The 20806-nt window shown below is 38.6% G+C and overlaps 1 protein-coding gene across 1 annotated transcript in view; it reads right to left on the bottom strand.

Annotated features, from left to right (window-relative positions):
- LOC133928748 (serine/threonine-protein kinase TOR) overlaps window positions 1-20806 on the bottom strand; it is a 32657-nt gene that overhangs the window by 4227 nt on the left and 7624 nt on the right. Inside the window, exons 5-47 of the mRNA XM_062375211.1 lie at window positions 20280-20452; window positions 18959-19057; window positions 18544-18703; window positions 18229-18372; window positions 17973-18145; window positions 17702-17897; window positions 17433-17630; window positions 16365-16517; window positions 15564-15685; window positions 15363-15462; window positions 15195-15290; window positions 14959-15089; window positions 13988-14090; window positions 13721-13903; window positions 13552-13644; window positions 13397-13432; window positions 12417-12518; window positions 12193-12303; window positions 9227-9389; window positions 9018-9139; window positions 8844-8896; window positions 8010-8133; window positions 7752-7934; window positions 6432-6584; window positions 6215-6367; window positions 6067-6138; window positions 5838-5972; window positions 5701-5762; window positions 5503-5600; window positions 5315-5424; window positions 5058-5231; window positions 4907-4972; window positions 4662-4730; window positions 4479-4589; window positions 4257-4397; window positions 4043-4171; window positions 3759-3924; window positions 3468-3682; window positions 2516-2722; window positions 1728-1841; window positions 516-710; window positions 189-269; window positions 32-106 (exon numbers count right to left, since the gene is read on the bottom strand). Coding sequence (XP_062231195.1) covers window positions 32-106; window positions 189-269; window positions 516-710; window positions 1728-1841; window positions 2516-2722; window positions 3468-3682; window positions 3759-3924; window positions 4043-4171; window positions 4257-4397; window positions 4479-4589; window positions 4662-4730; window positions 4907-4972; window positions 5058-5231; window positions 5315-5424; window positions 5503-5600; window positions 5701-5762; window positions 5838-5972; window positions 6067-6138; window positions 6215-6367; window positions 6432-6584; window positions 7752-7934; window positions 8010-8133; window positions 8844-8896; window positions 9018-9139; window positions 9227-9389; window positions 12193-12303; window positions 12417-12518; window positions 13397-13432; window positions 13552-13644; window positions 13721-13903; window positions 13988-14090; window positions 14959-15089; window positions 15195-15290; window positions 15363-15462; window positions 15564-15685; window positions 16365-16517; window positions 17433-17630; window positions 17702-17897; window positions 17973-18145; window positions 18229-18372; window positions 18544-18703; window positions 18959-19057; window positions 20280-20452 — 5544 coding nt within the window. The remainder of the gene's footprint in view (window positions 1-31; window positions 107-188; window positions 270-515; window positions 711-1727; window positions 1842-2515; window positions 2723-3467; window positions 3683-3758; window positions 3925-4042; window positions 4172-4256; window positions 4398-4478; window positions 4590-4661; window positions 4731-4906; window positions 4973-5057; window positions 5232-5314; window positions 5425-5502; window positions 5601-5700; window positions 5763-5837; window positions 5973-6066; window positions 6139-6214; window positions 6368-6431; window positions 6585-7751; window positions 7935-8009; window positions 8134-8843; window positions 8897-9017; window positions 9140-9226; window positions 9390-12192; window positions 12304-12416; window positions 12519-13396; window positions 13433-13551; window positions 13645-13720; window positions 13904-13987; window positions 14091-14958; window positions 15090-15194; window positions 15291-15362; window positions 15463-15563; window positions 15686-16364; window positions 16518-17432; window positions 17631-17701; window positions 17898-17972; window positions 18146-18228; window positions 18373-18543; window positions 18704-18958; window positions 19058-20279; window positions 20453-20806) is intronic.

Below are 20806 nucleotides of genomic sequence, written 5' to 3'. Positions count from 1 at the left end.
TTGCTAAAAATAACATTTATAATGTGCTTACATGCAAATCGAGAGTTGTTAGACTTGGAAGCTGTTTGTCGATTCTTCTGAAAACATGGTAATACAAATCCCATGCCTAAAGAATATAGTAGTCATCCTCATCCAAATTGTCAAGAAAAGATAATACAAAAGTTATCAAATTGACAGTCTTTATGTACCTTAGTTAGCTCAGCATCCTCTCCTGTAGCCCGGTATTTTAAACAGCATTCATGGGCTTCCAGTAATTCATGTCCATAAGCCTGAATGTTGTTTTAATCAACATAAGTTATAATCATATTACATAATTAATTTGATTTGAGATCTGAAATTAAGCTTTGCTAATTCAATAGGTCAAGGTGCAGAATGATCTATTGATCAAAAACCAAAACAGAATGAGCTGTTAAGATGCAGTAAATATATTCTCATGAAAGACTATCCAGACGTTAGGGCAGAGAAGTGGATTTACGTCACACACACAGATGAAGAAGTTTCTCTGTAAAAAATACCTGAATGAAAGCGTTCTCTTTAATTGTCTTCTCATCTCCCGTCTCAAGCATTGCGTGCAATGGCTCAAGTACTGCAAGCATTCCCTCAATATTGTGCTCACCAAAATACATCCTGCTAGCTTCCTCAAGAGCTTCATGCCACATCTCATGCCACAAAATTGCGACCCGTATCAATTCCTTTGACACAAGCTGTGCCTGGAACAAAAAAAGTAGAATTAGACGTGCTGCGCATCTTCCTTAGAAGTTCCAAAGTTAATGATGCCACAAAGTTCCTTAGAGGTCCCCAGGCGGGTCTTCAACCGACGGACAGTCCACGAGGCGCTAACAAACTATGGTGGGTCCGAGACTTTATGGGCGCTCTGTCTACTGAGGCCCTAGTACAGTACCTCCAAGTTTGGTATATCCTAGGTGAAGTTTGGCTTACTCCGGGAGTGGATGATCAGCACCTATGGACACCCTCGGCCTCTGGACATTTTTCTTCCAAATTGGCATATGGGCGTTTCTTTACTGGTGTAGTGTTGTTCGAACCATGGAAAGAGATTTGGAAATCTTGGGCGCCTCCGAGATGCAAATTTTTCATGTGGTTGGTGGTCTTCAATCGCTGCTGGACGGCTTACAGATTGGCACGACGAGGACTCGACCACCCTGAGCGTTGTCCGCTATGCGATCAGGATGATGAGATGATACAACATCTATTGACTTCATGTGTGATGATTGCTAGGGAAGTTTGGTTCTCAGCACTCTCTCTTGTTGGCCTGCAACACTTCACTCCTAACCACGATAATGTCAATTTCCAAGAGTGGTGGCTCAGAAACCAGCATGTAGTGCCCAAACAACATCAAAAGGGTTTTAACTCGTTAGTCATTTTGGTTGTTTGGTGCTTGTGGAAGCATAGGAATAGGTGTGTGTTTGAGGGAGCTTCTCCTAATACCTGCTCCATCCTACAAGATATTCAAGACAAGGCCAAGTTGTGGTGTATGGTGGGTGCAAAAGGGCTGAGCAGTATTTGGCCTTGATGCTTTGCCGGAGTAGTTAAGGTCGTGTTTTCCCAGCTGGCGTTTGTTGTCCTCTCTTTGTTTGTGTGTTTGTTTCTGTTTTGTGTTTGTGTAGTGTGTGTGTTTTTCTGTGCTTGGCCCGCTTTGGTGTTTTTTCCTCCTTAATATAACGATGCATAGTTCTCCTGCATGTTCGAGAAAAAAAAATGATGCTAACCTGGTCAACAAGACCTCCGCTATGCTGGCGGATCTTATCAACGACCTCCTGTGCTGCACGTTGTCTCAATATACTTATTGATTTGCAGGCAACCAAGAGAGGGTACATCAATGCCTGATTGAGATGTCACCAAAAAGGAAAATTAGAAGAACTAAATGAAACTGACAAAAACAGGGTTTGATTTCCTGTTGGGTGCCAGCCAGTTTCCAGTCATACTGGCTACAACCAGTAACTAAGGCTGATACCAACCAGTATTATGGTATAGAGGGTCTGTTTCGAAAGAATATAAGATCTAGAACACTAAAGAAATTCATTAATTTAAGGAAAAGAACAAGGAAATGGAAGAAAACAGTTGTTATTGAGGAATAACAAGAGAACTTGGTGGAACCCAGTCCATGTTTTCCAAAAAAATAGAAAAGGGATAAAGGAGGCATAGAAAAAGCTAAGCATGAAACAACATTCCTACAATGATGGAGAAACACAAAATACTAGTAACTTTGTGATCGTCTTGTGAAACCATGTAAATAAACAAAGCATATTGAAAGATCCTCATTTCAAATATTCATCTAATACAAGGATTTTTAGTTGTTTCTCCATATTGCTGGATATGGATGACAGATCCTCTTGCACCTCTTTCACAGTTAACAGAAAACTATACTTCAGGTACAGTACTAAAGTTGATGTAGTAATGAAAAACTGTAAAAAATTACATTAATATCATGCACGGGTACTCTTATAGAAGAACACAATCACAGCAAAAGTAGCTAATTTAAAAAGAAAATACAAACCTGTGGATGCCCCTTTCCAATTCGAACTAGCAACGATTGTATCAGTTCTCTAACAACTCTAGTGTTTGAATGTATCCTTGCAATTATCTGGGGCAGTACAACCAACCACATTTCAATCTTGACAAGTGAAAAGCCTTTCTGCAACGCCATTTGAACTTCTGAGGTAGCCCCATGGTTGAACCAAAGAGTCAAGAGACGAAGGATATCCTACAAACACAATTAAACATAACTCGTTTTCAACAGCTAAAATGTATCTAAAAAGTATTAACTAAGGCATTAGGGAAGACTATTATTCTACAGCCATAATAGCGGGTAGAATAGTTTCATGCCACCGAGAAGTTGCAATAGAATATTTTTTTTTTTAAGAGTTGGTCAGCAGTTGATAGTTTAGGCCAGTCTCAGCCAGTTCTAAGTTATATTCTAAGTTACCATCAGTCTCAGCCAGTCTCAGCCAGTGCTAATCCTTCTAAGTTACCATCAGTCTTCAAAATCATTCATGTGTGCAAAATTTCCACTTAAGCTGGGAAACATTTAAATAGAGGGACAGCAACAATGAACCAGCTCAAGGTAGAGAAAACATTCCTCTAACTTTCATGTGATACATGTACTGTATCCCTGCATTAAATATTACACAAAGACATACAACAAGTTTCTGGAATGCTTAAAGTGTGCTCTCTACCACAATGAGAGCAGTTAGCTAGCTGCATAATTTTTTCTGAAGCTATCATTGGAGACTTGGAATCTTGGGCCTACTATTCAACACTTCGAATACAGTATGATGGTGACAAACCAATCAAAGTATAATGATTTAAATTTCAGGCTTCTAGCCAATCTTAACATTTGAAAGGGTGAGATAAAAGCGGTTTAAAGGTGCTCAAGGATGAGCTCATTTTCTAAAAAACCTTTCTTAAAATAAATTTTGCAGAACAAAATCAGAAAATAGCAGATTCACCTGTAAGCTATCATCAACCCCTTTGGTTGTAGATGCACAAGCAATAGAGTAGAAATATCCAGTTACTGCTGAAACAACGTATCTTCCTGCAATATCCGGTCGGCCTCGCACTGTATAGCGTGACATGACTTCTGTGTTGAACAAAGCCCAGATGTGCCAGGCCTTGCCCCAATCATTGGCACTTAGTGTGGCATTTTTATAGGAAATCAAAATTTCTGGAGGGGAAAAAACAATTATTTCAAGTAAAAGGGAATGGGAAAAAATGTGAGAGAAAACTGAAGTTTTTCATACCTTGAATAGCATCATCATCTAACCCAGGTGACAGTGCTCTCTTCCAGCTACCAAGTGTCAAATAGACACGAGCAATAAGTGGTACTCCAGCATTTGACATGGTACCATGGTTTGCTGACATTCCAGAGAAAGTACTCATGGTGGTAGAAAGCTGCACAGACAAATCCTATCCCCCCCCCCCCCCCCAAAGAAAAAAAGAAAGTATGATGTACTTGGTACAGCACTTAAAATATGTATATGCACTGCAATGTACCATCAGAGTAAATGGAGGAGAACAAGCTTACTTGTAACCTAGAAAATGCATCCCTCCTTTTAAGCTCATCTCCGACAGCATATTGGTATTTCAGAAAAGCCAGAACTACTTGTGGATGTGCATGATACAGTGTCAATTCAGGAGAAGATTCAGGATCAAACTGCAAGTGGCATAAGAAATTAAATTGGTCATAGGGAGGGGTCTGCCACATGCCAATTAACAATGACTGCTAAGTGCTAACCAACCTGTAAAAGTTTGACTAAAGTGGATCTAGCCTGACTAATACGACCATTCTTCCAGCAAAGTTTAGCAAATTTTATCCAGGTGTCTCTGTCTTCATTAGGAGGAAGAACCAACTCTCTGACAGCGAGCAGGGCTTGCCACACCTGAAATATTTTCAAGTCAATACAAACAATGAACGCAGCACATGGCAAAGGCAGCATTCATTAGCAAAAAATCATATTAACCTCAACATTCCGTTTTGTTCCTTTAATGCGCTCATTCCACATATTGCGAATAAGTTCTCTTCTTCCTTCAGCAACTGGGCTCTCCACTGGAAGAGTGCAGTAATCAATCACCTAATTTACACACCACTCATTTTGTTAGCAAAACAGCAGCTGTATTCAGAACGTAACCTAGAACAAGAATACCTCTTCCAGTTCTGAAAGCTGTTGAACCCGCACCATGTTATTATAAGCACGCTCATAACTCTCAAGTACCTGACCACAAGCAAGTATGGGGTCATTTAAGGAAAATATAGAATTGTGATACAAATAATGAACTTCTTAAAGCGCAGGTAATCAACACTAAAAGCATTAAACTTTTATTTCATAAAGTACTTAAGTAGAAACAACTCAGAAAAAGTACACAAAAAAGTAGTATAGATTATGTATACCAGTGCTGCAAGTTCTGTAGCCAAACACCTTCGAGCTCGCTCAACATAGATCTTAGCTTCATCATACTGTCAAAGAAAAGACAATTGCCACAAAAGAAAGTGTGATAAATTTATGAAAGCAATACGATGACGAATCGCAACGGGCAAATACCTTTTTGCTGCGGACTGAAAGAACAGCCCGGAAGAAAGCACCATTGCTGCTTCCATCACCACTAGCTGTTGTGTTACCCAACATACGGAGCTTGTTTTCATCCCCGTCATCCAGACGAGAAACATATTCTGCCATATAGTCCCACTCACCCATATGCCAAGCAGCATTGGCAGCCTATGGAAATAAAAAGAAGTTAGAAGAAATTAGATTACAGGTTACAAATATACAATACATGGATAATCAGATATATCCATAACCATTGGAGCCATTTCCAGTCGAGCAGATGGTTCTGCACCAGTCCATTGCTCTCTGCACAAGGCACTTAAATCTTCCCAACGAGCCAATGCCGCTAGACACCTCATTCGACCTAACATAAGCATAAATTTAATTTAGCTACCATTAACTTTGAGAGAGCCAAAAGAACAGAAACAAAATTTTGCACTACCTAATGTAGCATCCAAGTTTTGTAATGGGCCAGATGCTTGAGATGACTTCATGGTGTACGCTCTGAGGGCCTCATCCCAACGGTGCAATTTTTCATACCTGCATTGTGCAAAATTTAAACAAGTGTCTGGACAAGCATTGGTATCGAAAGCACTGCTGTTGCTGGAACAAATTAAATTGAAGGGCAAAGAATCTATACCATGATTCCTTCAATTGAACTTCTAAATGCTCTTGTGAGTAAGTCAATATCCCAATAGCTGCCTGCAGAAATAATGGAAGTTGTTAACAAACTATGAAGATAATTCTTTTAACCTAGCATAAGACACAGGAACCAACCTCATGCTGGTGCAGTTGATTGTTAATATGAATAAGGGATTCGACCACAGTAACAGGATTTGCACCCATCTTCTTGGTGCATACAGCTTCAAACTCCATTTCTTTATAATGGAGGGCTTTTGCAAATGCTCGACACTGATAATAGTTGGAAAGATTAAACAAAAAGAAATAAGTGTCATGAGATCACAAATACTTGCCAAACCACACAAACAGCACAAACAAAATTCACCTTCTCAGCAAGTGCACCAAGCAGCCTGGTATCAATTGGAAGAGGCTTCTCATCATGTTCCATAAACTCTGCCTACTTACAAAAGGGAATAATTAAATAAAAGAAACAAGCCAAAACAAAAGTAAGAGTGAAAACAAGACCAACTTACCAAGTTCAGCAGCGTGGCAAGAATTTCGGGAGGTATGTTTTGAGATGAGAAGGCTGTCTTGAGACTTCTCACTAGTTGTTCCTGGGACGATTCACTCATTTGGGCCCAGCAACTTGCAAAACCCGCAGCAAACAACTCGCGACCAACAGAAGGCTGGACAATTTGTGTCAGAAAATACATTATAAGTTGAGTGACATATTCTAAAGAACTACATCACCTGAAGCTGAGCTAGCCTTGCACAAGTGCGTAAAGCTGGAGATGGTGACTCTTTGAGAAGTGCGATACTAAAATGCCTCATCCATTCAGCCCAGTCCTCCCTAGTACTCCTTTGAGAAGCCTCACCGGCACTTCTCAATCGAACATCATTGACCTGTAGCAGTCCAAAGTCTTAATTATTATAATGTAAAGATAGACATTTGAGATGCGTAAGAGAAAAATAGAACTACATGTAAGAAATTATATGAAGAACAATCAAAGTGGAATATTGATTTTAAACTAGAATAGTTGATGTTACGCACAACATTCCAAAAGTTTTTTCACAGATATTTGCTTACTGGAAGCAACTTCTTTCGTAATTATGATTTATGAAGCATCTCTCTTTATCATCACAAACTAACACATCAGGAATCCTGTGTATGGTCGAAGCACTTTCTAGTATTAAGAAGTCATCACACATTAGAGACGATGTGTCATCACACATTAGAGACGATGTGTCCTGGGCTCCTGGCAATATGATCAAGTCAAAGCCTAAGTAAGAGGTGGAACTATATGCTTTTCTGTAATACCCCAATGCAATGCCATTTTATAGTTCGTTAAGACATAGTTTATATGCTAGTGTATAGTTTATAGCCATTTTAAAGTTCATCAAGACAAAATTAAATATTCTAATGTATGGTCCAGTTCAAACATGTCCAGTGTTCTAAATAGTAGCAAGTGGTGTACAAGTGGTCAACCCATCTTTTAAAAAATATGCAAGTAAGGGTCGGTCCTTCATATGCAGAAAAGATGGGATCTACCATAGCACTTTAGCATATGCACATGTTCTAGAACACTGAACAGGTGCACTATGATTTCATGATTTCACAAAATGAATTGAAGGTCTTCACGGATATTATATATGGTTTTACAGATTGTGATCATAATATACCCTACAAATTTTACACAAACCAAAATAATCAGCAAAGCTTTTGGCTGGCACAAGGTTTGGGAAACATTTTGGGGTCGAAAACAAGAACCTGTCCAAGGCCAGTTTTGGCCCCAAAAGCAAAACTATCTGGTAGGTTACATTTTGAATTTGAGAATATTAACAATTTTCAGTGACAGAATTTTAACGATTTTCGGTGACCATAACAATATTGGCCGAAATACCAGGGCACCACCAAACACTTTAGTCTTTAACAAAGTCAATAGGTTCCTAAGAACAAATGTGAGCTCTGAGGTCTTAAGTTAAATGGTCAAAAGAACAATTAAATTTACAGTTAAAGATGCAGGATACAAGAGAGGAAATATGTAATGACTCAAAGGTTAAGCATATTACTTGATGACTTCTTGATTGTCGCTGTGTTTCATCAGCTGCCGCAGAAGGAACACCATCAAAATCATCAAGGGGGTCACTAATGACATCAGGTGGACATTGTGTGTACTTTTGTACAGACAGATTTTCAGTGATGAGTGGCTCGCGCTTTAGTAACCGATTTTCGATCTCATCCCATTTTATATACTGTAAGAAATGACATGATCATAAATTAGACAAAGACATCTAAAATGGCGTATGCACGAAATCAAAATAAGATACCCGCAAATGGTGCTTCACAAGTATTTTGTGTATTGATGGTATAAAAATCGTAAATTCTTCTCCAAGAGCATGTGCGAGACAGCAAAGCGCCTCTGCAGCATCTTTCCGCAGATCATCGTTGTTGCTACTCACGGGAGGGACAAAAAGAACAGTTTAGTTAATAACAATGACTGGACAATAGCAAGTCAAAGAAATGCAGCAAATGAAGTAGATGCATAATGAAGTATAAGCTAAAAAAACAAGACCAACCTAGGAGGAACTAGGCGGCTTTTTATTAAGAAGAAATAGGCACCCAAATTCGAGTCAAAGAGGACTTGAATCTGGGTGCTCTAGGCATACATCCACACCCTCAACATTGCATGCTTCCAATTATTTTGCTCATGCCTAACATTTAACTCGAAAAATCTGAACTTGTCTCTATTTATGTTTACTTTATCACATTTTTACACAACTAAAGTACTTAAATGCTTCTTATGTATGATTTCACAGCCAATTCGTAACCATACAAACTTTTAAAAATTAAGATCTATCACAATTTATTTGGCTGATCCCAAGTCTTCCCCTTTGAATAGTCAAATTTAAATAGCTCATGTGCTCTCCATAGCTTAATGTCACCTAGTTAGTCCTAATGTTATACTGTTACCAATAACTATATGATAAAGATAATCAGGACTCTAGACGGAGACCAATATGATACTGGACTTAATCCAACAAGTCAGTCTAATGCTCTATAAAATGATAATCAATGGCCCGTAATAAAATTATTTTTATTTTTCCCCAAGACAGACACGCTATAGAAGGAAAAAAATAGGTTGCTATAACCATAAATCTTACCCATCCAAGACAAGCTTCAGATGATGCACCAAGGCTGAAACATGAGTACCAACCTGAACAAGGTATGTAAAATACACATGATGTGCATTATAAAGAATTAGAAGCTTCTAAAAGGTATATAATTTTGGTGAAAATTACATTGATACATCAACCCCGATAAGAACATCAACCAACCTGCACCTTAGGTATAAGCTTTGTCAAAGTGACAATGGCACACCGCCTGATATCAACAAGCTCAACTTTAAATAAACGAACAAGCACTGGAGCAACCAAGTGCATGTGCTCATCCAAATTTCCTGAAGGACACCATTCGATTCAACATACATTGTAATCGACATAACATCCATTATACATATGAAAAGAAGTGGGAAATGGAGACAAACCGCCAAAAACTTCAAGTGTGTGTAATATGTCACGAACATAGTAATAATCATTGCATCGTTCAGCATCACCTAAGACTTGAATACAGTTTGGTAGAATGCGAAGTAAATACATTCTGAACTCATCGTTTAATGCTAGGCACAGTTGCTCAACAAGGTGAAGGACCTGAAGAGGCAATATAGTTAAGAAGAGTAGAAAACCATGGTTTGAAACACCAGAGTCAGAAAATGTAGGGTTGTTTAGTTATTTGCCACTCAATCCGCATGCCTCTTGGAGGCTACCATTAATTTTGTATGCAATTCATTATTTGCCACCGTACCCAATTTGTGTGCCACTCTAGGCATGAAATGACTCTTCTGCCCCTTTCATCTTCCCTCCTGCATCCATACCTAGCTGCTGCGCCTCCTCTGGCCTTGAGCACATGGCGCACTTGCTGCTGCTCCTTTGCGCCGTCGGCCCATGCTCCTCCCCGCTGCACGCCCCTCTGGTCCTCACCCGCTTCCACCACTCGTCGTCCCATGCGCGCCCGCAACTTTGCTCAGACCCACCTCGCTCTGCCAGCTGTTTCCTCATCTTCCTCGGTGCTCGCCACCCAGTTGACCTCACGATCGCAAGGTCATGCCAGCAGCCTATGATGGCGACCGCTTGCAGCAGTGGCAGCGGGTGCAAAGCTAGGGTTCTACGATGTTGGTGGTTGAGCAGTAGTGGGCACGGCTCGATGCTCGAGGCCACCGAGCTCGGCCATCCACAGGCCGACCAGAGCACAAACCAGAGCTAGAGACGAAGACATTGGGTGGGAAAAGGAAGAAGAAAGGGGCAAAATTGTCCATAGTGGCATGAAATCGAGGAATTCCCAAGCCCGATGGCAAAAAAAAATTGCACTCATATTTAATGGCAATCTCACATAAGCATGCATATTGAGTGGCAAATAAATAAATAATGCGAAAATGTAATCCTTCAACACGTAATCAAAGAGAATATAAAGGCAAACATACAAATGTGAAACAAGTGAGTGATAGCTCGGTTGGTAGAGCCTCTAGTTGAGAGACCACCAACCTGGGCTTGAACCTAGGTGCTCCCAGGTCATGTGAGTACCTCCCTAAAGGGTTTGGTACTCTCCTCTCTTAAGACAAAGCCAAGGGATGTCTTCTCCCCGTGGTTGAGTTTTTTTTTTTTTGTGAAATGAATTAAGCTCCAATTCTGATTGACCACAGTCCACGCACAAGCAACCTCACAAGAAAGGTGCAAGAACTCGATGGGCTTTGTTCTTCTCAGCATTAACAATCAACAACCATTTTCAAAAGGGAGCATTATAAAGTGATGGAATATGCCGACTCATATCTCTTGTCTTAGCCTCATAATTGTCTTGTTGCCCACTAGTGAGCTTGTAATGATTTCTAGCAATTACCAACAAGCAAAAAAATAGTTTTTAACAGCCTGAAATGTCCTCAGTAAATTTCAAGTTAAAATATGAACTGAATCTGGTCAACATTCCAGCACTGAATCTGGTCAACATTCCAGCACTATAGGTAACTACTTAAAAGTAAATACGCTTCTAAAGATGCATTTTGGTTCGGCACAGGAACCAAGGAGCTTACGGATCCAAGAGAATAGAAGACTGAAATGACTGTAGTGCCCAAAGTATTAATGCCACGGGAAAAAGAGGGAGAAAAATGTGGGTGTATAATCATAAATGTCAAAGAGAGGAAAGACTAATGAGGGCAAATGAAAGAAAAGATCATTAGAACTACATGCACACCTTGATTTTGAAACAAGATGGCAAAAATTGTGTGCCCAATAGTTTGAAAATAAGAGAGTTATCTGACAACCACATCTGAAGTATCGGAATTGATTTGGAGAAGCTATAAAGTCATTTTCAACGTTCTGATAGAATGTGCGAGATATAAAATGAGCATGTGAAAGTTAATTTACCCCCACCACCTCAAGAGGAAGCTGTTAACATAACTCTTTCTCCATTTCAAACATCGAAAACAATCCTAAAAGATTGTCAACTGTGAAACCTAGAGTGAGGATGATTACTCACAATCATCACTTTATTATATTCATTAGCAATTAGCCATATATATAAAAGAATCTCATAGGCCAGCCAAAGAATCAATTTGGGTGCCGCTGACAACTGTTGTCAATTTGGGTGCAAGAAACATCAAAACTATACTGAAGTCACAACACTACATAGTCAAAGCTTAACCAAGCTAATTCCAAATTTAACAACCAAGGCCAGGTTCGGATATACGGGATTATTAAGAGTCTGATTAATAAGGTACGCAGAGAATAGGGCAAGTTGACAGGATTCTCCCGTCAACTATAGGCTCTGATCAAACCGTTTTAGATGGGTAAAGCCCTTACTGTATTACATGATTGATTCTAATGGAGAACATGGTGTTACTTCTATAGGGTGGACTCACATACAAAGGGGAGGGTAATTAATTAAGCATCTAGACGATAGATATCCTTATTTTGGAAGGTAAACCCTTCTAAAGCCCTATTGTGACATATCAGCTACCCTAACAGCCCATAATACTGATGCATATATTGCAGATAAAAGATCATAGGATGCAATTATGCTTTCTGTACATCTGATTAATAGTGGCGATATTATTCGATTTAAGGACAAGAATGCACATGCATGGAAATATAGATTACATCAAAAAAAAGTGGGATAAGTGTACTTGAGCTTCATATTTCCAGCAAGGTAGTTCTAGAGAAAACATTTGCAGGTGATTGTTCTCCTTTTCTACCGTACGATAAGAATGTTGATAGTTAAGAGATCAGAGTCTGCTACGACAGGATCTACTAATAAACATAGTTTGCAGACATGGTTCTGTGCTTTGCTAGCTAATGGAATGATCTAAATACATTGGCCCACTGTAAGCATTGTGTACAAAAAGCTAGAAGCCAGCGGAACATAACAACAGATAACAGCAAGGAAAAAGTCTAGTACAATTACCGGTGAACCCTGTGGACTTTGTATGGTCCGGTTTGGTGCAGGCAAGCTGAATGATGAAGTCCACAATTCAGAGATGAGAGAGAGTATGTCTTGTAAATATTTCCGAATGTGCTGCAAACAAGTAAATTTTAATAAAATATGCTAGACATCAACTGCAAAGAAAAATCTACCAATAATTGCAATATGATATGAACAAGAACTGCAGCACTAAAACGACAGATTACCTGCCGGACAATAGATACCAATGTCCCAAGCTTCCAGGTTATAAACTCTTTCAAACAACCATCCTCGCACATGCGAACAGCACGGAATAGCTCAGGGAGAACCTTTAGAACCAAAAGATAGAATATTTCAGAAATTTCTGTGCACTTATTCTATCTTTTCCAAGAACCACAAATGTGCCTAATAATTTGTATTAGATCCAATACCCAATTATAATTCTAAGCTTAAAACTACGAAGGTCTAATTAATTACTCAGCCTCTGTATATTCTCCTAAACAAATTGTCTGGACAGGTTGTGTATGGCCATTGTCATTCCTTCGAACAAGTAATTGGCAAAAGAGGAAGGGCAAAACAACACACCTTGAACATCGTACAATGTATATATTTCTAACAAATCAAACAGAAAAGATGTATTAGCCTAAGGTTTGAAGATGTTTTGCCACATTCTGTGTTCCAAATACTCTTGGAATCACACAAATACACAATCATGAACTAGTCCAAGGGATCAAAACACAAAGACTTAGGGAATCACCTTGTGGTGGGGTGTGACACTGCCCACCAGGGTCCAGATCCCTGTGTCCACCTATTTACACACACACGAGTGCATTCAGTGTTTTAAGTGTGTGTCCGTGGTGACACCTGTGTTTCTATTCATGTGATAGGAGGCGCATTCGCATGTGGAGTGAGTGTGGTGTCTGTGTACTGACACACAAAGACTTCAAGAATGCAACAAGATGTTTGTTATCCCAGAACAGTTACAATTCCAAGCTTCAAGGTCATGCATGTATCTTTATTACTTTAAATGTTGACATAACTGAAGCTGACATGTGATTTGATATCAATTAGAGAACATAGGGCACATCTGGATCCTACTGTGGTCGGCATTAGTATGAAAAAATATAGGTAGCAACTGAAATGAAATAAAGAATGCTATAACTAGCATAAAATTACAGTAAAGGAAACTAAATTGAGAGGCTCTCACCTTTGGTAAATACGGAACACAACCAAGGCCCATTGACTATATCCAAATTTATCATAGAGAAAAAGAAACAAAAACTAAAGTGATTACAGTCCTGAAGCATAGAAGATTGTTGAAGAGAATAGCTATTTAAATTAGCAAAATAAATATATATATACCTTAAAAATAAAGATAAGAGAGTGAACCACCATTTGATGATAACTTGAAAGGGAAGGATCTCGAAGAATCCGCATGAGAGAACTAATTGCAACCTAGCAATATGGGAATAAGGTTACACAGGCTAATATTTGGATCTCAGATTTCTAATAAAACAACACAAAACCATACTGTTGAATAGTAGTCCTCAGATGCCGAAAAAGATGGCCAAGAGTCAGTCGGTAACTCTTCCATGGAAACAATATGTTGTGCGGTCTCAATTGTTGGCCGTAGGATCTCTCTATGTTGACCAGGTAGATTATGTTGATTGCGCTTATGTGCGTGAGGGTCCAATGCACCCATAATCCCTAAAACCTGGAAGAAAAGAAAGTTATTGCCCTATTGCTTGATCAAGAGCATTATGTAATTTCATGAAATAATAATCGAATCAAAAATTACCTTCAACACTTCTAGTCTAGTCGACCATTCCAATTCACCATTCAGCAACTTCAAGAGTAAACCAAGCAATGGCGGATACTCATTATAAGGAGCAATAACATAGCTGGTGGATCACACATGAAAAAGAACATATGTGATGTCTAAACTGCAGTAATGCACTTTAGAATAAAATGGAAACAATTACAGAGGCTTTATCACAGCGCTATCTTGAATATTTTTAAGAGTCAAGAAACATATGAGACAAGGACACATAGGAAAGCATGTAATTAGAATAAATGTAAATCGGAAAGAGAACAAACACACAAATGGCAAAAGCAAAACCCCTAAAAAAAATAACTATCCTTGTGATGCCTGAGATTAATACCACATCAACCTCAAACAGAGAATCAATATGATTGCCACAGTTCTAGGAAAATATCTAGCACAAGAAACCTAAAATCCGCTTCTTCCCATCAAACAAAGTAAAACTGGTGGCTAACAGCTTGAGTTTTGAAAAACAGCTAGCTACTCTCAAAGACACCAGACGTGTTGGTGTCATAACGATTGTTTTAGCCTCAGAATTCTATATGTATACCATAAATAAAAAAACTCCAAGAGGCAACAAACTTCAGCATACAAATCCATTTCTTTTTATAAGGCGTGCATGCATTCCAAGATTCAAACTTTGTGATCTTTGATCAACAAGTAGCCCAATGACATGTGGATTTTGTGATACAAATATGGTACCATTGGATTCATATAATAACGTACTTCCTTATGATCATGATTTTGTTGCTAGGAACAACGTATTATAGGAGAAATTAACTGTCAGCCATTAGTTTTGAAGACCGCGCCAAGTTAAACCATGCCTTATATTTTGAAACGGAGAGAGTAAACATTAGCAGCAAAAATCTTGCAAAAGGCTATGTTGGGAATATCAAATACATGCAACTCAATATGCACGCAAAATAGAGAACACAAGAAGTATCTACCCTGTGCTTTGGATAATTTGTCCAAGGGTTGCTACTGCCACTTCCCTTTTAGTAACAGCACCTCCGTCCAAAAGAGCATCCACAACTACAGGCATTAGCTCCGGAAGATATTGCCTCATAGCAAATCCGCCCTATAATGAAGAGCATAAACTATCACAAGTTGTGCCAGTTTCAAGGTCATTAACCATGAGAAATAGATCTAACACCACAAGATGGAAGAACTGATGAAGACTTACCACTTTGGCCAGTTCTCCAACAGTGGCAAGCACTCCTGCAGCTAGTGCATTATTAGCATTTGGTCCTGTTCCTTCACAGAGTCTAGTCACTAGCGCCTGAAAGAAAATACAATGTAGGAAGCAAGATTTGCAAAAGAAACACTAACACTGATCTCATTTCTTACTAACCTTGTGAATAGGAGCAATGTAAGGAAGTATTAGCCGCGCGCAACTCCTAATTAAGCAACCCAATAATCTAGCACTTTCCTCTCTACACTTGCTATCCATACTGCAATTGACACAAAAAATTTCAGAAGCATGATGCCAGAGCAACATAATATAACTCTGGAACCCAAATTCATTATCAGATGAAAACTTTGTTATTTAAACCTCTGGTCAAGATATGTGAGCAGCTGTATAAGATAGCGACGAAGGGCAGGCAGTACATATGCAGGATTTTTTTCAGACAATCTGCCTGCAACCGAAATTGCCAATTCTCTGACATTATATTCCTAAGAATTCAAACAGTAAAAAAAAGAGAAAACAGTCAGAGTTCAAAAGGGCCGTTGTGTTTTAGAAATTTACTTACCATAAGAAAGAATACACGGAATGTGGATCGATACTGCAATAGTGTGTGTTAAGTGTATTTCAGAATTTAAGACGCTACATGTACTATAAGAAAGAATACACAGCATGTGAATCAATACTGCAATAGTGTGTGTTAAGTGTATTTTAGAATTTAAGACACTACATGCAATTGAAAATGCCACCTTATGGAATGAACCATAGAGAGCATCTTTAACAATTCCACTCTTTCTACGAAATTGGTTAGTCACCCCTTATACTTGGTTCAACAAAATCATACTTTACTACTTCCTAATGCTGGGACTTCAAATTCCAAACCACTATCTGCAACTGAAGATCAAAAGGAAATAAGCCATGTAACACATCTAAAGACGGAAAGTGCATGATTGGTCAGGCCAACATCCTATCATGATAGAAGTACACACAAGGGGATCCTCACAACCTCTGATACAGAGCTCGAACAATACTTTAATAAATCCCTGTTTCGAGGAACTTGTATAAGGAAACGAAACAGTAAGTATAACGGATAAATAAATGTGGTGTGGAAACAGCTGGTAATAGATCTAATAGGCTTACTCTATATAATAAAGATGTAATTCAGAGTACCTCATCATTTAAGGCAACAAAGATTGAAGTCAAGATGTCTGCTTGGGCCAAAAAATCATCGAAAGTCGGATTGCGATACAGGGCCTTGAAGACCGAACTTCTAACACCAACATCAGCGTCGGCGACTGCAGCAATAAGAAGTTTTTCTACTATCTGCAGATGAAGGAAAGAATGCAAACAGACATAATCAACATAATGCCAATCAAAATGTATCATGGGGATTTATCATTATAGAGCAACTATGACACAAGAACATAAAGTGCAGGACTGACAATGGGATGATTGATTAAGATGTTCTACAGATCCACTGATAGACACATGTCCAGTGGGGCCAATAAGTACCACACAACAGACATCAAATTTTTTGAAGGGATAGATGTTGCCATGTTTTACAGCAGAATAATAATTTACAACTTCTAAGCCATGTCAGGATATGGTAGCCAAAGGGCTAGATCTATTATATGACTCTTCAGAACACTACTAGCAGCTCAACTTATAATTTTTCAAACAGGACCATGTTAAACGAATTGGCTATGTCTCTGTTTCACAGTAAAACAAACAATTGCTGCAGTGCTGCTCCATTTTTTCTGCTAACGGTTTATAACATATTTATTTTGGAATGTCAAGTGAGAGAATGTTGCCTGATGAGTTCCACACGAGATTAACGTCACCTCAAATACAAGTCTTGCAAAGCAAAAATCATAAACGTGCAACTTTGCAGAATTACCAAGGAAAAAAAGAAGAAGTGTAGGCAGTACTGAGTTCAGAAATGATATTTAACGCAACGATACTAAAAAGTGTGAATTTTCAATGAATTAACATCAAATAAATAAAAAATCAATCTAGGAATGTATGCTTCTATGCTTCACCATATGTTTACCTAATTAACGAGATTAATCTTAAGTATACCCTATGAAACTATTCACCGTAATGTTATGTGTGCGAGTTATGCGCTCTTCCCAAAAAGACAAGCTACTGAAAACACATCTAATAAGAATAAGAGCGAGTAACATTGCTTAAATACATGTCACAAAATCAATGCCCAAAATACAAATCTTTGAGACGAACCTCCTCTACAAGACGGCGGCGCTTAGCTCCTCCCATACGATTTGACCTAGTTGAACTAAACTGTGAACTAGAGGAAGCAGAAAGGGAGTGTGCAACTAATCTGCAACAGCATACGGAGGCAGCTTTTCTGGTACTGCTATCTTCATCTTCCAGATAAAGGATGACACTCTCTCTTGCAAATTCCAGGAGCTCGTGACCCTGAAACAAATGCATACTTCAAGTTCGGAAGACACTACTACAATCAGTCAGCATACCAGCGCATTTCCAACCTTAAAGTTGAAATTTGCGAGAGTCCGTAGTGCAAGTAGCACAAGAACAGGACTACTAGAATCCACAAACTGCTGCAAACTGTTTGACCTGCTTGTTCGACCAACAATAGCACTTGGTCTCATAGATGATTTAGGAAGTGCTTGAGATATACAATCCAATAAACGCTCCTGTATTTTGGGCAGTAAAGACGGGATGCTGTACGAAATGATAAGGTTACATTATGACCATACAGAGAATAAAACAAGAGTAATTCAGGCAAGGACAACTTGCCTCGTGCTTATAGACTCAAGTGCTTCTACAAGTTTATCAGAAAGACCAGCAGAAAACATGGCATCAAGTAGTCCACTACGAATATGAGGTTCCATGGCAGGACCCATAGCTTTTGCAAAGCTTCCTACACAAGAAATTGCCTCAAGAGATGGCCTACCTCTGCGAGGAGCAATCTGCAAATACAAGCAACAATAAGGCAATAAGCATGACAAAGTTCAAGTAAAGAACAGAGTACAATTGGGCTGCTGAAGCATACTGCATCTTGCAAGTGTGAGATAATTGATGGCAAATACTGCACAAGTTCAACACCCAGAGCGCCAGCCATCTCTCCAAGAGCAACAAACCCACTAGCACGCTCGTCCGGTGTACGTAAAACAAACAGGATATGATCCATGCAAATCTGGGAATGAGAACAACATTTGTCAAGCAACAGCATAGTTTTAACATTCCTATCTTTCTATTGTGACATTACAATTAAGGGGTAAAGGAAAGCTACATAAAAACAAAAGGAGATGTAAAGGCAAAAGACATGAACATATCTGAATTCAAGAATTGTGGTACTGAGAATAACCTTCAGGTAGTTAGTCACAAATCTGTCACGCAAGAAGTGGGCGATTCGAGGAAGAAGCGATGTTATACTACGGCGAACAAGTGGATCTCGGTGCCGTAAATAATCGAGGACTATATCAGCAACTTCTCTGTACCTAGACATCATAAACTCCCCCGTATTCCTATAATGTTTCATGCAACAAATTAGAGGATGAGAAGTTGTGCATTGATGTCAAAACTAAATTATATTGTTTAAAACCTTCATGCCGTCTTGATAGTGTTCAAAAATTACATAATTAGAATACATACCATAATTTAAGAAATATAAAGAGAATTGGACAGAATCGAACAAGGGTGAAACATCCATTTTCGGTAAACTATTAATACTGTGACAAAATTTAAAAAAGAAAAAGCCTTCCAACAAAACAGTAACTTACCTCAGCAATTCTCCAACAGCCAATAAAGAGCCGTGAATGCTATGAACGGAAGCATTCTTGCCGAGTCCAACTTGTGCTGCTTCACACATGCGGTAATACCTAATAAAATCATGAAATGAAAAATTCAGACAGACAATGGTATTGCAAAAATACATGAGTGAAGATGTGCAACAACTGAAGTGCTTTGGACATCACCACTGACAGTTAACATAAATAGGCTGCTGAAAGCAGATAATTATTCATAGCCTATAGTTCCAAGAAAAGGACCATATAATTCTCTCTAGAATAGGTAAAACCTCATACATCTTTAGTTATCTAGATGGGAGACATTAATTGTCACATGCTCTTGAATCTTGACAAGTGATTACAGATATCCAGGCCAGTAGAATGAAATTTTTTAGCTAAAGGGATCCGTTTGAGGCTGGCAAAGATCAGATAGTCTTACGAGTAGCTGGTATGGATCACATATGGGATTGCATGTAAGTTACCAAAAGCTGATATTATTTTTGTGTGTACTGTGTACTCAGTGTAAAGTATACATACTTAGTACCTGAGCCATTTCCCAGCAATACAAAACTTCATTATTAAAGTAGTACCAGTTTGGAAGCTAACCGTCAAAATTGTGGTTAGTATTCATGGACTGTGGTAGCACTTGGCCAATAATAAAGTACGAAGTACAAACATATTTCTATTACAAGACAAAGGCAGTGATTCCAGCAAAAAAATGGAAGCTACTAGGACAAATAGCACTTACAAATTACAACGCACAATAATTGCAACACATTGGACATGAGGTACCAAAGCATAGAGAAGTTTCAAAGCATTTATCAGCACTCTCCAACCACGAAGAATTGATGCATAGAAAAATGCAAAGCCTGTATTAATGTATTCAATTATTTCTTATTTGCTTTGACAATTATGGGGTTCAATTATTTATATTGGTCAACTATTGATTAATAATTAAATACAATATGCAAGCAAAGCTCTCGTCGTAGTTTTCCAAAACAATGTAATTCTAATTGCCAATTTTAGTTCATTGGCAGAAGCTTCTTTCATTCAATAAGTTCTGAGAAAAGAAAATCAGATTCATTACTTCAGACATAGTTCTCCATAAACTGACTGAAACAGTCGAATAATCAACCAAGTTAAATAATGTGTAAAAAATAATTGTGCGAATATGAGTGATCAACAATTTGTTCATTCAAACCATAGCTATCTTAATAACCATTATACAGTTTAAAGCGAATTAATTTATATACTGGTTCCATGACACATAGATATCAAATCTGCAGAATAATTGAAAAAATAAAATTAGGCTTACCATTGTACACGCCAGCGTGTCTCCCGTTTTTCGATAACATGTAGACAAGCACGTAAGGCTTCCACTGCACTTTCACGAACAGCCTGTTTGGGGTCTCTCAGTGCTACCCATATAGCATCAACAAATTCAGGAACATGAACATTGAAAACTGTGGATGCATTTTCAGCCATCTCCTACAAAAAGAAAAAACATAGATTTTATACAAAACATACTGTACGGCATCTGGGAGCAATATTTGCATAAAGTTCAATTATACCATCAAAAGATAATACTAATAAAATACAAATGCATAACTTGTCTTTTTCCATGATATGTAAAGTGTTACAGCCCATGACTCTATTGGTGGAACGGTTCTTTTCTGAGCAGACACTAGTAGTGGAAGGGTTCTTTTCTACGCACCTATGGTGGAAGAAATGGTATACATGGTAAAATTAGAAGTCAACTCCTTCCCCTCTTGGTCCCTCATAAACTCTTGCACATATTCCATGTTCCCATAGACACTATCCGCTAAAGGTCAGAACAACCAA

This window comes from Phragmites australis, chromosome 9, assembly GCF_958298935.1.
Source record: "Phragmites australis chromosome 9, lpPhrAust1.1, whole genome shotgun sequence".
Taxonomy (NCBI): Eukaryota; Viridiplantae; Streptophyta; class Magnoliopsida; order Poales; family Poaceae; genus Phragmites; species Phragmites australis.
Note: the sequence above shows the minus strand (reverse complement) of the source record. Positions and strands in the feature narration are given on the sequence as shown.